The sequence below is a fragment of the Carassius gibelio genome, chromosome A22 (assembly GCF_023724105.1).
Source record: "Carassius gibelio isolate Cgi1373 ecotype wild population from Czech Republic chromosome A22, carGib1.2-hapl.c, whole genome shotgun sequence".
Lineage (NCBI taxonomy): Eukaryota > Metazoa > Chordata > Actinopteri > Cypriniformes > Cyprinidae > Carassius > Carassius gibelio.
In genome coordinates this window covers 6,884,481-6,897,474 of record NC_068392.1, presented here as the reverse complement: position 1 = coordinate 6,897,474, position 12,994 = coordinate 6,884,481, and the positions used below count along the sequence as shown (strand labels likewise).

At 32.6% G+C, this 12,994-nt stretch overlaps 1 protein-coding gene across 1 annotated transcript; it reads right to left on the bottom strand.

The window, feature by feature from the left end:
- Positions 1 to 168: 168 nt before the first annotated feature.
- On the bottom strand, positions 169 to 12,982 carry LOC127942720 (signal transducer and activator of transcription 1-alpha/beta). Its single transcript, XM_052538637.1, has 25 exons — positions 12,812 to 12,982; positions 11,564 to 11,709; positions 10,177 to 10,327; positions 9,939 to 10,034; positions 9,582 to 9,671; positions 9,413 to 9,491; positions 8,687 to 8,778; positions 8,441 to 8,592; positions 7,184 to 7,342; positions 7,009 to 7,101; positions 6,857 to 6,916; positions 6,612 to 6,635; positions 6,236 to 6,323; positions 6,102 to 6,143; positions 5,330 to 5,413; positions 5,152 to 5,250; positions 4,248 to 4,383; positions 4,100 to 4,155; positions 3,897 to 3,988; positions 2,811 to 2,950; positions 2,497 to 2,685; positions 2,338 to 2,413; positions 1,568 to 1,637; positions 1,453 to 1,479; positions 169 to 1,365 (listed from the first exon to the last, which is right to left on the bottom strand). Exons 2-25 carry the CDS (start codon positions 11,689 to 11,691, stop codon positions 1,342 to 1,344), a joined length of 2,247 nt encoding a protein of 748 aa, XP_052394597.1. The 5' UTR covers positions 11,692 to 11,709; positions 12,812 to 12,982; the 3' UTR covers positions 169 to 1,341.
- Between the last annotated feature and the right edge of the window lie 12 nt (positions 12,983 to 12,994).

The following is a 12,994-nucleotide window of genomic DNA, read 5'->3' as shown; positions in this document are numbered from 1 at the left end:
AGAGACACATATGCACATTTTTGCAATGTTTACCCAATTTTATTTTTTTTAATAATGGCTTTCACACGTTCATATGCAATATTTTTCTTTCATCAGTGTATGCAGTCTTTTAATATTGCTGATATGTGCTGAAAGTTTTTAAGGTGCAAATATTTAAGGCATTCCAAACAAGGTGGATTCCCATTTTAATTACTTTCTATCATGTCCAAAACAAATAAGACATAAACAAATATTGCTCTGTGAATAAACATAGCAGTACAATCCAGTGAAATAAACAACAAAGTACATGAAGTGGACGTAATACTAAATAGAGCACCAGCAGGTTAAGGAAACAGGTCATATAGTTTTTTTTCTTTTTCACATATTTAGAAACGGTGTTCGGAAAGTAAAAACCTAACAGCTTAAAAGGTTTCATCAGAACTGAACTCCTGTATTTCATGGTTCTTTCTGGATGAATCTTTGGGGTATTTTACCGCAAAACCAAAGAAAGGAAACTTAAACTAAGGATCTTAAACTTGCTTAAAGAGAAAAGGGCCTATTTTAGGCCCATTTTTGTTTACATTTTTGATTTTTACTTTTTTTTTTATGACAGTTCAGCACATTTCTTATCCCATTTACAATAACGTGTACATGTTCATTCCCATTATTTTCATATTTTATAACTGTAATAATTTTTATTATTATTACAGTCAAATTCCTTTAATACCATAATTTATTCAGATTTGAATAATAAAAAAATTAAAGGTGGTACGACATAAAATGCAGTTGTGTAAATATTTTCACATTAAAATAGTTTTATTCACATTAATTGAAATGAAATATTTGTTTGCATTACAGTAAAGAAAATGTGAAATAAATGAAACCGTCCTAAAATCAGGTTTCATTTTATTTACAGAAAATAAGTTTGTGTGAAAATCATCTATTCAGCTTTTTCATTCACTTTCTTCACCCTTTTCTGTTAACAATTAATTAGTAAAAATAATTCCTTACATTTATAAAACGCTTTACATAAGAAGGGGGAATCTCCTCAACCACCAGTTACTTGGCATTTAAGAAAATGAAGTGCTATACTCAACGAAGTACTTTCATACACAACTTCACTGTCTAAAACGGTTTATAGAATAAGTGCTGAGGTAACAGTAGCGTTACTAAGGGGTTAATTCGATTTGTTTGGTTGTCTTTATGCTATTGCAGTGTCTTTCTAGTAACGTTAGAATGAGAAAGAGAGGAATACCAAAACCAGTGGCTGTACCTCGACAAGATATTTCTCTTTTGTTTACGTTATTACAAGAAAAATCCACAGGAAACATTTCTACTGCATCATCTGTGCTTTCAGGTCACTTAAGTGAGACTTAAGTCTGAGGGCTGGGGGGGGGAAAAAACAGTATCAGCATCTATTTAAATTGAATTTATATACACATATATACATATATAAAAATAAAAGTACTCTACCTCAAAACCTAATGTATCGAATCGGGTCTAAAATAAAGAAGGAAGGAGAGATTAACTGATGTTAACAGTAATGTTTCAGTCGTTATTGTAAATATATAATTATCATTTTTCATACCATGCGCTCCAGCTCGCCATAAACCTCAGGAGACATCGGCATGAGTGTGGTGTTAAACTCTTGCGGCTGCCTAAAATTAAGCATTTAATTAAGCATAAAATTAAGCAGTTATTTTTGCAATCCTGTTTGGCGGCAGTTACTGCTTTAACACTTTGAAGCTGTTTTGTTGTGTAGATTTTGTTTGTTACTTCATTGAAATAGTATGAAACTTGGTGAATGTTTTGGACATGATTCTAAACTGTTTAAAGGTCCTGAAAAAAGTCATATTTGCACTGTTTGCAGTCAAAAATGACTACATCGGAAATATTTGGGAAGCGAATATCATTACAGTGGAAACATTTGGTACTCCAGCCAAACAAAATGGTACTGCCAGCTAATTTTTTTTGTAATACTAAACTCAAATTTGGAACACAACTTGTTTAGATTTATGGCATTGATTTTCATACATTTTAGAGTGAAATATGTTTCGGAAAATATACATTTCGTATAAAATTTAAACCGAATACTTTTGTGAATTTTTCACAATGGACTTTTTTTAGTGTCACTTTAACTTTTTTCCAGGTCTATTCTCAATAAGTACTTAACGTGTAATAAATAAATCATAACTATTACATAAATATAATTAAGTACCATAAAATCCCCTAAAAATACAACATTTTAAATAAAAAAACATTATTGTACTAAAACAGTACATTCACTGAAATAAAAACAAAAATTTAGCATTTTTTTATTACCATGCAGCAAGCATCAAAGGGTTAACTCTGACTTACATTTCAGAGATGGAGATGAGAGTGGTTCTGATGTATCCCTCGTCTGACTTCTTATCCACATCCATTGGTTCTTCCTCTGGATAAACAAATGGATATCTTTATGTACATTGTTTTACACGTATTCATAGTTTATATAGTTTGCGACTATGTGTTTCTTACTGTCGGTAGGTTTGGAGTAGTATTTTTTGAAGGCATCATCTTTGGGTACATTGGGAAACAGGAAGCGCAGGGGGTTTTCCGGGACGTTGTCAGTGGCCATCACGCGATAGTTTCGAATGATGTCAGGAAGTGAGACGGCAGAGAGTTCCTTCTTTGTGTAGGGCTCCACGGAGCGAATCTGTGGCTCATCTAAACAAACACAACACCAAACCAAATAATGAGCATTACATTTGCATCCAAGTTTTTGGACGTTTTGATTTCAAGACCAAATAGATTTGTCTATTGTTCAACAGTGTGTCAGAGGAAAGTCTCACTGTTTGCGTCGTGTTCAACCCAGCTGAACGTAATGGCTCCATCGCGATTGCTCTCGCTGAAGCGCAACAGAAACGTCCCGGAATGTTTGTCATAGAGGAGAGCTTTAGTCTGGTCCTTGGTCACAAACCCCATTATGCAGCTGCGAGAGACAGAAAGGGTTAAAGAATATTTCTGCTTGACCAATAGACAAGCAGACAATGTTGAAAACTGTTGAAACTTTAGACACAATCAGAAAAGAGGAGACAAGTTTTTGTTTTAAAAGTAAATCTATGGTAATTAAAAACCTACCACAGATTCTGTCAATTGGTGGTTTATTATTTGTTTACTTTTATTTAATCGATCGATTGATTTTGTGTTTTTATTTCATTGGAAATAAGAAACTCCTTGGAAGCAGTCTTATCAGCTTGCAGAAAATTTTGTGTTTTATTTGTATCGATCTTATTTTTTTGTCCTGCACCTGAGCTTTCAGGGTTTTGGGATGTGCACGCTTTTTAGTTTTTTTGTTTTCATTCATTTATTTAACCCAGAGCATTCCTGAGTGGGATATTTTTTCATTTATTTTGATTGAATTTTATTTTTGTTTTGTTTTTTATGCATAAATCAAAAAATTTTGTGAGATACTTAATTAATTTTTATTTATATACTATTTTATTTTTTAATAATATTTTGAATTCACTTTTTTTTTTCTTTTAGTCATTTTGTTACATGTTTCTGTCAGTTATATTAGTTTTTGTTCATTTTAAATATAACTACTTTTACTACTAGATTTCATTTATTTTTATTTTTATTTCAATTTTATTTTTATTTAAAGTTTATAATTTTAGTGCTTCAAGTTTTCCATGTAATGTTGAGTTGTACGTTTCATTTTGTGTGCATCTGTCAATTTTATTAGTTGTTTTTTTTATATTTCTGGTCATGTTTAAGCTTTTTTAATTTCAGTTTTAGCTTTATTCATTTTAGAACTGATGTCCAAAATGGTAAAACAAACAAAGATGGTCCAAGTGAGCAAGCATCTAGTCCAGCTAGGACTGTGTTAGATGTTGATTCTAGCTGGATTTCCATCAGTCAAACATCTGGTTTCTTACCCATCGTCCCACAGACTCAGCAAGTGTCTCTTTATAAGGTCCAGAATTCCTTCGATCCACAGCCAGAAGGTGAAGTTCTTCTCACTGCCAGACTACATCAAATCAAATCACTCAAATCAAATCACCTCCAAACAAACAGTGTGAACAGAACAGTGGTGCACAATGGAAAAAATTCATAAACTGAGCAGTACAAAAAAACCAACCTTGCAGAATCTGTTCCAAGGAATCTGAGCTTCAGGATCCATCGGCACTTTAGGACCTGTGGGCCAAAGTTCACACGCCTGTGCGTTTAGTTCATCTGTTCCAAGAGAATCACTTGCACTCAATGTCAAGTCAGTGTATGGCACTCACCCAGGAGTTTAGTACCCAGCATGCTTAACTGTTCTTGATTAAGCCCTCTTTTGGTGATGGAGGAGAACTGCCAGCTCAGCACCTCCGCTAGATTCCCCCACGTGGCTGAAGGAGGAGTCACGAAGAAAGAAAGGTTCTGGAGAAGAGACAGTCAAAGAAAAGAGACATTCAAGGCAAGTCAGAACCTCCGGGAATCTATTTTTTGATGCATGTAGAGCTCATATCTATTACCGAAACGTTAGAGTTAAAGACGACTTTCACTTTTTCCTTTAGATTTTCAGTTTTATATTTTTAGGTTCTTTTCTTTTTAGTCGTAGTTACATTTCCTAGTCATTTTGTGTGGTGCTTTTATTATCTTTATTAGGCTTTGTTCTGTGTAAAATAGTTCTAGTTTAGATTCCATTTATTTTTATTTCAGTTTTAGGTATTTATTTGTTTACAGTTAGTCATTTTCAACTTAAACTTATTTTGGTTATTTGCCGAGGCAACACTTCTAGTTTTATTTATATTTTCATTCTTCATTCCAGTAAAATATTTAATAATTTGATTGGCTTTAGTAATTTTTATTCATTAAGTTCTTTTTAAATATTACTATTTAGCTTTCATTTATTTTTGTTTTAGTTCAGGTTGTTTCCCCCAGTTATTAATTTAGTGCTTTACTTTAAAATCATGTTGTTTTTAAAACTGTTCTATTAAATTATTTATTCATTCATTCAGCTAAAATTTTTGTTCAGTTTTACTCTATTTCTAGTTAATAAATGTAGTGCTTCAACTTAAACCTTTGTCAATTAAATGATTTGCCAAGGCAACATTTCGAATGTTTTAGATGTTTTTTTATCTAGAATGTATTTTTAGTTCAATTCATTTTATTAGGTGAGTAACATGAGTGTTGAAGAGGACTTACCTTTGGCTCAGAGGTCAGCATGTTGTACCACATGATGGAGGCCCATCCACTGGGTAACTGACTGACGTTGGAGATCACGACTATGGGCAGAGACGTGGTCTGAAGATGGAAAGAGAGAAGAAAGTTGATGAAGATCATGATTAGGTGCTGTTTATGTTTTCAACTCGGTTTTTCTGACCTCAAATTTCAGGACTATTCCAGACCAGCAGAGCTCAGCCTCAAAGGTGATGGAGTGAAGCTCCTCTGTGACGATCAGAGGGCCCTGCAGAACGTTTAAGAAAGGATTTAGCCCAAAATGGCAGTTTGAGGTGATGTTGTGCCAAGTCTGAAGCTTGAAGATGCAGACGTTCAAATGAGAAATAGAGCTACAGCAGAGGAAACTGAATTTCTGCTCGTTTCTTACACAGAAATGTTTTATTTCGTTACTTTCTTGAAACATTTATGTGGTTTTTGGAGCTTTTTATGTGTTCCACATCAGAAAGATAGTTATGCAGGTTTGGAGGCGATATGAGGGTGGGTAAATAATGAGATTATACCTTTTTTAACAATTCAGTTTTTAACTTAAACTAAGTACACATGGTCAAAAAGTACACATCCATTAGGTAAAGGTTTTTTTTTGTTTGTTTGTTTGTCTTTTTGAAGAAATGTTTTATTCAGCATGCATTAAATTGACCAAAAGTGACAATAAAGACATTTATAATGTTCCAAAAGATTTCAAATTCATATAAATGCTTAAAAAAATTGATTTTTGAAGCATCATGTGACACTGAGTACTGGAGTAATGATGCTAAAAAAAAGTGTTGCATCACAGAAATAAATTACATTTCAAAATATAGTAGAATAGAAAAGAGTTATTTGAAATCGTAATAATATTTCTGTTTTTACTGTATTTTTGATCAAATAAATGCAGCCTTGATGAGCATAAGAGACCTTCGAAAACATGAACTCACCTCACTTGTTCTGTTTCCGGTAATCTTCTTCTCTTTCAGTTGCTGCGAAGTAAAAAGGTTATTATTTACTTTACTAAATTATGCTTTTAAGCTGGAGCTACACTGTAATTTGCTAGTTTTTCTTTTCACGTTACCAGATGACGGAATTCTGCTGCCATCCCATTGGATTCCTCCATGTTCATCACCTTCATGGCCGTTCCCAAGATGTTGAACATGCGAAACCTAAAACAGGAGCATTACCAAGTAAGTGGAATTCTATCTAATCAAAATGGAATTCAAATGGAGTTTGAGGACAGTTCAGCAAAAATAAAAACTTGTCATTATTTACTCGCACTCAAAACATTGACAATTTTTGTTTGTTTACAAATGTTATTGTTATTCACTTTTAAAATTCTACAAAAAGACCAAACAAATAAAGTAAAAGGCTGAGTAAATGCTAACAGATTTTCATTTTTAGCGTAACTGTCCCTTTAAAATGGTATGCAAATAAGGAAATTATGTAGGACACACCCTTTCCGTTTCTCAACGATGTCCCTGGAAGGTGAAAAGAGGTATGTTAACACAATGAAATGCATCTTCAGTGTTTTATCTGAATGTATGCTAAGCTAAAAATGCTAACCACACGAGTGAATCGTTAGCAATGTTAGCATAAACTGCGTTTTATTAAAAATGCAAGTTGAATTACAAAGTAATTTACAAACAAATAGAAATACCTCTATGAATTACGGTTGAGTCAGAGTATGTAAAACACCTACTTGTCGAATTGCACCTTCACCCGAACAGTGTGGTTAAATTCCTGAAGTTTTATGAGCAGCCTAGGGGAGAGGAATAATACGATTCAACATTCATCAACTGAACATCATCCGGCGTTTCGTTACAGAGAAATGCGAATCATTGGCTTTGTTACCGTAATTTTAGGGTGAACAGAACGCCTGTCTTGAGCACAAGAGGTCTTTGCAGTTGGGTCGGCATGCATGGCTGTCGCTCGACTACCAAAGAGCTGAAAACACACACAAACAAAAATGATTCACTGTCAGCGACTCCTTTCAGCAGTGGTGTATCAAGCAAAGTAGGATTCTTACTTTGTGATGAGATTTTTGAGGTTTAACATGATCCGGTCCTCCAGAGTGCTTCTGCTGAGCGTGATGGGATCGTTGTTGTAAGTGAATTTCTGCTCCAGCTCCTGAAGTTTATTGAGCTGCTGCCTGAGCTGAAGCAGAGATTCTGCTAGAGAAGTAAACCTGAGGTGAAAACAAACAAAACTTAATAACATATTATTTTAACATGATCCTGTAAAGCCTAAAAGCATGATTCAGTAAAAATTGAAATATTTATACCGTCAAATTTATGTAGTTTTGCAAGCAGAAAAGGTCCACTGTCAATAGTGTTGCAAAATTAGGAGTAATTGTATTCTGTATGTGAAATTTTATGTGTAGCTAAAATTTGACAATATTTTCTCAAAATTATGCATGCAGAAAAGTTCCATAAAATTTTATAGCGAAATTATCTATATTTATATACTGTCAATAAATGTAATGTGGTGAATATTTCTGTGAAATTTCATGTCCAGAAAAGGTCAGTAAAATTTTGTTCACAAAAAGCAAAGCAATCCATTGTCTACTGTCAATAGTCTAGCAAAATTATCAATATTTAAATACTGTCAAAATATTTCTATACTGTCAATATTTCTGTAAAATTTTGCAGGTAGAAAAGGTTTATAAAAACTTGCGAACAAAAAGAACCATTGTTAACAGTGTATCAAAATTATAACTATTTACATATTCCCAATATTTCAAAAAATTTCGCAAGCAAAAAAGGTCTATAAAAATAAAGTAAAACAGCGTTTTGTTGGTCAACACGAATCCACATGACTAGATTTTGCTTGCAAAAAAATATGCAAACCATTATTGGTATTCACAATCATCCATAACCAAAAAAAAAATGTAAATACATTTTGCAAAGTCAAAATTCACAATTAAAACGTTATTCTGATCAATACCAATTGTTTTTTACATTTATTTAAAGATCTTAAAGTTATGCATTTAGCAGACGCTTTTATCCAAACCAACTAACATTGCATTCAGGCTAACAATTTTCTCCTAACGTGTTCCCCCGGATTCGAAACCCCCAACCTTGCGCTTGTTAACGCAATGCTCTACCACTTGAGCTACAGGAACACTATTGAACGTCTTCAAACTATTTAAACTGTCACGAGATCTTGTAAATATGACCGTTGTTGGACTATTTTACAACAACAACAACAAAAAAGTAGTTTATTACTAGTACTCCAAAAACGTATGGTTAGAAGGAAATCGTTAATTAATAAGTGGATTTGTTACCAGTTCTGCAGCTGGTCCAAGCAGACATTGGTTACTCTACCGATGCAAGCCATCTGTTGACGACGCCTCCATTCAGCCAGTTCTGTTGAGATTAGCTCATAGATCACCGGATCCATAATGTTCAACACTTCTGACATCTGACTGATCACGTTCTAGATGGACACAAACACAGACAAGGTCCAATGTAACTGCTTCTCTTCGCTAACCAGTTAGCATTACAGAAAAGGCAAAAGCCAATGTTCCCACTGTTCTTGTTTCGTTGAGTTTCATAAACATGGCACGTATAATCAGTCTCTCCCGGTTCAAGTCTTCCTTTGAAATGGTCCCGTTCAGTTCCTCTGTTGAACAGAAGAAAGCAAGACTATGTTTCGGTATTGGTCTATTTATTTAACATCGTTCAACAATCTTTCACAAGCGAAAATAAGCAATATTGAGTTTCTGTACTTGTTGAAAATAATAGCTAGTTCTGACTAAAGGTTGGGTCATATTTACTGTTGTTTGGTGAATTTTCACGAGCGAAATAAGCAATATCGAATTTCAGTACTTAAAATATAGCTACTTTTGACTTTTCGCAAAATAAAAAATATTGGGTTTTCAATAATTTACGAAATATTAGCTAGTTGTGACCTAATATGCAGTTACACTTAATGTTGTTCAAGAAATTTTCATGAAAGAAATAAGCAATACTGATTTTCCGAACTTGACGAAAAAATTGTTCGTTCTGATATCAAGTGCGTCACATTTACCGATGTTTGACACATTGTTAAAAAGCAAAATAAACAATACAAAGTTTCTATACTTTTCGAATAATTAGCTAGTTCTGACCATAGATACGGTCATACTTGTTGTTCAATGAATTTTCATAAGCAAAATAAGCAATAAAAAACTAGTGCAGAGATTTCAGTAATGTGACCACACATTTAATAAAACTGTTTTTTCGACTACAAAGCAATTTTTTTTTAAACCGGTTACCTCTGCTTTGATGAGTTTTGCTCTTGAAGTCGTATTCGTCTTGCAGGTCTTCTAGATTTTTGATAATCTGCTCTATGTCCTGATAGGAAATTTGAAAACTATGTTTTACACAACTTTACACAACAGCATTAGACATATCTCATAGTTGCGATAGTTTTGTGTACATCACCTGTACTTTATTTTTTATATCTTTCACCCTTCCGTCCATTTCTCGATGTTTCTCCACGATCATGTCGTTTTGGGTGTTCTCGGTTCGATTCTGCAAACGAAATACTAATTACTAATCTAATGTCATTATGTGGAAAAGAGCAGCATGGACAATTTTGCGAAATATCTCTTTTTGTGTTTTACAGATTAAAGAAGGTAATGTAAATTTGGAACAACATGTCGATGAATTGTTTTTACTTGACCTATTCCTTGTCATGGAAATAACTTAAAAAATGGTTTTTAATACAGATTTAAATGGCATATTTAAATTCACAGTTTGTTGTTGGAAATCAGTGGTGGTCTTTTATTAATTCCTGACCTCTGACACTTGCGCAGCGGCCAGAATCTTCCTTTCTTCACTAAGGTTCCTACTGATGATCATGGCCATGGAAACAGGATTGTCTTGGAAGAGGCTCTGAAACACAAGGGCTGTGTTAACTCACAAACTCCATTGTTTGCATGTTGCAACTTCCTGATCTATATAATGCCTAATGATTTAGAGGCTGTGACCCAAATGCTAAAAGGAAATGATCGTGTAGCCAGTCGCAGACAGGCACCTGCAAGTTCCTTTTGATTTTGCGGATGTTGTGCTGGTTCAGGAAGTCTTTCTCCATCGCGAAGCGGCTGTGTTGATGATCCAACTGGGTCAAAAGATCATGAAACCTCACGGTGGCAAGAGACTCATTCTCCACATTAGCGACATGGTCCCTTTTAAGGGAAGGAAGAACAGATGATTCACACCAAATAAAGATGAAACCTGAATTCTGTTTTAACATAATTTATATATTTCTGCCTATATAAACCTTATTTTATCAGAAAGATACATTTAATTAGAAAGTGAATATTTAAAGTGGCGTATATTTATTTCTTTAGCAATAAAAGTGCACTAACTAATTGTTTATGTTGCACTGATTCTTGTTTCTCTTATAAAAAAAACTAATATTGCAGAATTTGTCTCTCTGTTGCCCTCACTAGGTCTGGATGACCAATGGTGTTGTTTATATGATGTTACCGGTTTATCGCATTCAGAATATAACAATTAGCCTTTTTTTTCTGGAAGATTTCACACTTAAAGTAAGTTCATCTGAAGTTTTTGTTTATTAACATTATGTGATCTCAACATGAAGGCCTTATGTACAATAAACTGTACTTTTGCTTTTTTTAGTAAAGCACAAATGCCTTAACCTGTAAAAGTAAAAAGAAAAATATTAATTAAAATAATAATTCATATTCATATTTTGATTACCTTTAAAAATATGTATGCATATAAAAAAAGTATTTATTCATATGTTCATGTTTTAATTTTAATATTTTGATTAACTTTAATAATATTTTTGCACATTTAAAATATTAATCTTTTCTTATTTAAATAACAATTTCTTTTACTTATATTAACATTAGTTACATTTTAATTAATAAGTTAATTAAATAATATTAATTAACTAAATACATTTTTTTAGCCTTTAAAAATATTTATTCACCTTCAAAAGTATTCATTATTATTTTAAGTTTTAAATCATATTAACACGTTAATATTAATATTCTAATTGCATTTAAAAATAAATATGCACATCAACAATATTAATATTCTAATTTTAATTATAGTTTTTGATTCATATAATATTACATTTATTATTATTATTTAAAACATTAATAACATTATCTACCTTTTTTTTTAAATATGTACCTTAAAAAGTATTAATTTGTTTTTTAAATTTTAAATATTACAATTCTAAATGATATGTTAATATGAATATTCTGATTACAGTTAAAATATTAATGCACATTTTAAAAAATTATATTTCAATTAATATTAAAGGTTGAACTTTATAATAAATGATGTTAAGAATCAGCAGGTTGCCTAGTTTAGCATTATCATACTTGCAAGAGGTTGTGGTTGTGTGTTTGACATGGTTGTAAAGGCACACAATCAGTCGTACGCACCAGTCATGGCTTTCTATCCAGCTGCTGAGGTACTGCCGGATGGCCATTGGAAAGCTGTCATCGTACAGTTGGTCGACCTGTTCCAAAAACGTTGAATCCAGTTGTTGAAGTTCCAACCACTGACTCATTTCTGCGACTCTGTGACTCTAAAACACATGACAATATATGGATATGGATAACAGACAGGCCACAGTGAAAACTTGCAGAAATCACAATAAAAGCAGAAACAGCAGACCTCAACAGATGAAATAATGAAATTTATATCTCAATTTATGGCCATGTAGTTCTTTTGTGTGGTGTGTGTTTCTAACCTAGCAGCTACTAGCAAAAAAGTCTCATTTGCATGAAAAGCTTATTTTGTGTAAAACTGTTAAGTACATTTTATATTATTATTATAGCTATCATTATTACTACTACTATTTTTTTTTAATGCTAAATGTGTTCTTGTATGGCCAAGTGGGTGTTTTGTTTGCTTTAAGACAATTAGATATTAAAAATATTTGATTTTTCATTTAAAATTAAAAGACAATAAGAGTAACATAATTTTGTTATAATATGCACCGTTATACTAATGTACATTTAAACAGAATGCTTTAACATGATACAATTATTTTATGTATAGTATAATAGCAGAAACAAACTATTGCTGTCAGTATAACTGAACATTAGTATGGACAAAAACGTGCATAATATTTATATTATTATTAATGCTTAAAAACAATGCGTGTGTGCGAAGGGTAGGGTTTGGGGGTATTGTTTTTGCATAAATATATTTTAAGGCTTTATATGAATTACAATATTTTCTCATTCAGACAGCTAAGTTGGGTAAACATGTGGGTGGGGTTTTTAAAGCTTTAAAATTGTTCTCAGTTGGAATAAATCAGTCGATCAATAATAATAACAATAATATAGCTATATTGAATAATGTTATTATTATGTATCAATCAATAATAATACTAATATATCTATTGAACGATGTTATGAATATAATTATTAGATAGAATTCATGCCGCTCGTAAACTGCAGAAGGGTTTACATATTTCCTAACGTTGGTTATATAAAGGCCTTTTATGTGTTTTTTCATTGCGTAACTATTAAAAATCCTCTAATAACGTGAAATCTTATGGTTATACAGTATGTATTACTCATATCACGCATTAACCAAACGTGAGATTAAAACTTCCTGTACAATATTACGCAGAAAAAAAAAATGAATTCGGAATTTAAAGTTATTATTTTGTTACTCACCCCCCTAAACGTTATCCAAGCACGGTTAAAGCAAGAATCCGCTGTTTTGTTTGATTTGTCTTCTACAGCAGCGGAATAACACGGAAGATCAGGGCAGTTCCCTGTTCCTCTCGATTTGTTATTGAACTATCTCAAGTAGTCTTTCCAGTAGATGTCCGACTCCGTCTGCGCGAGGAGCGCGTT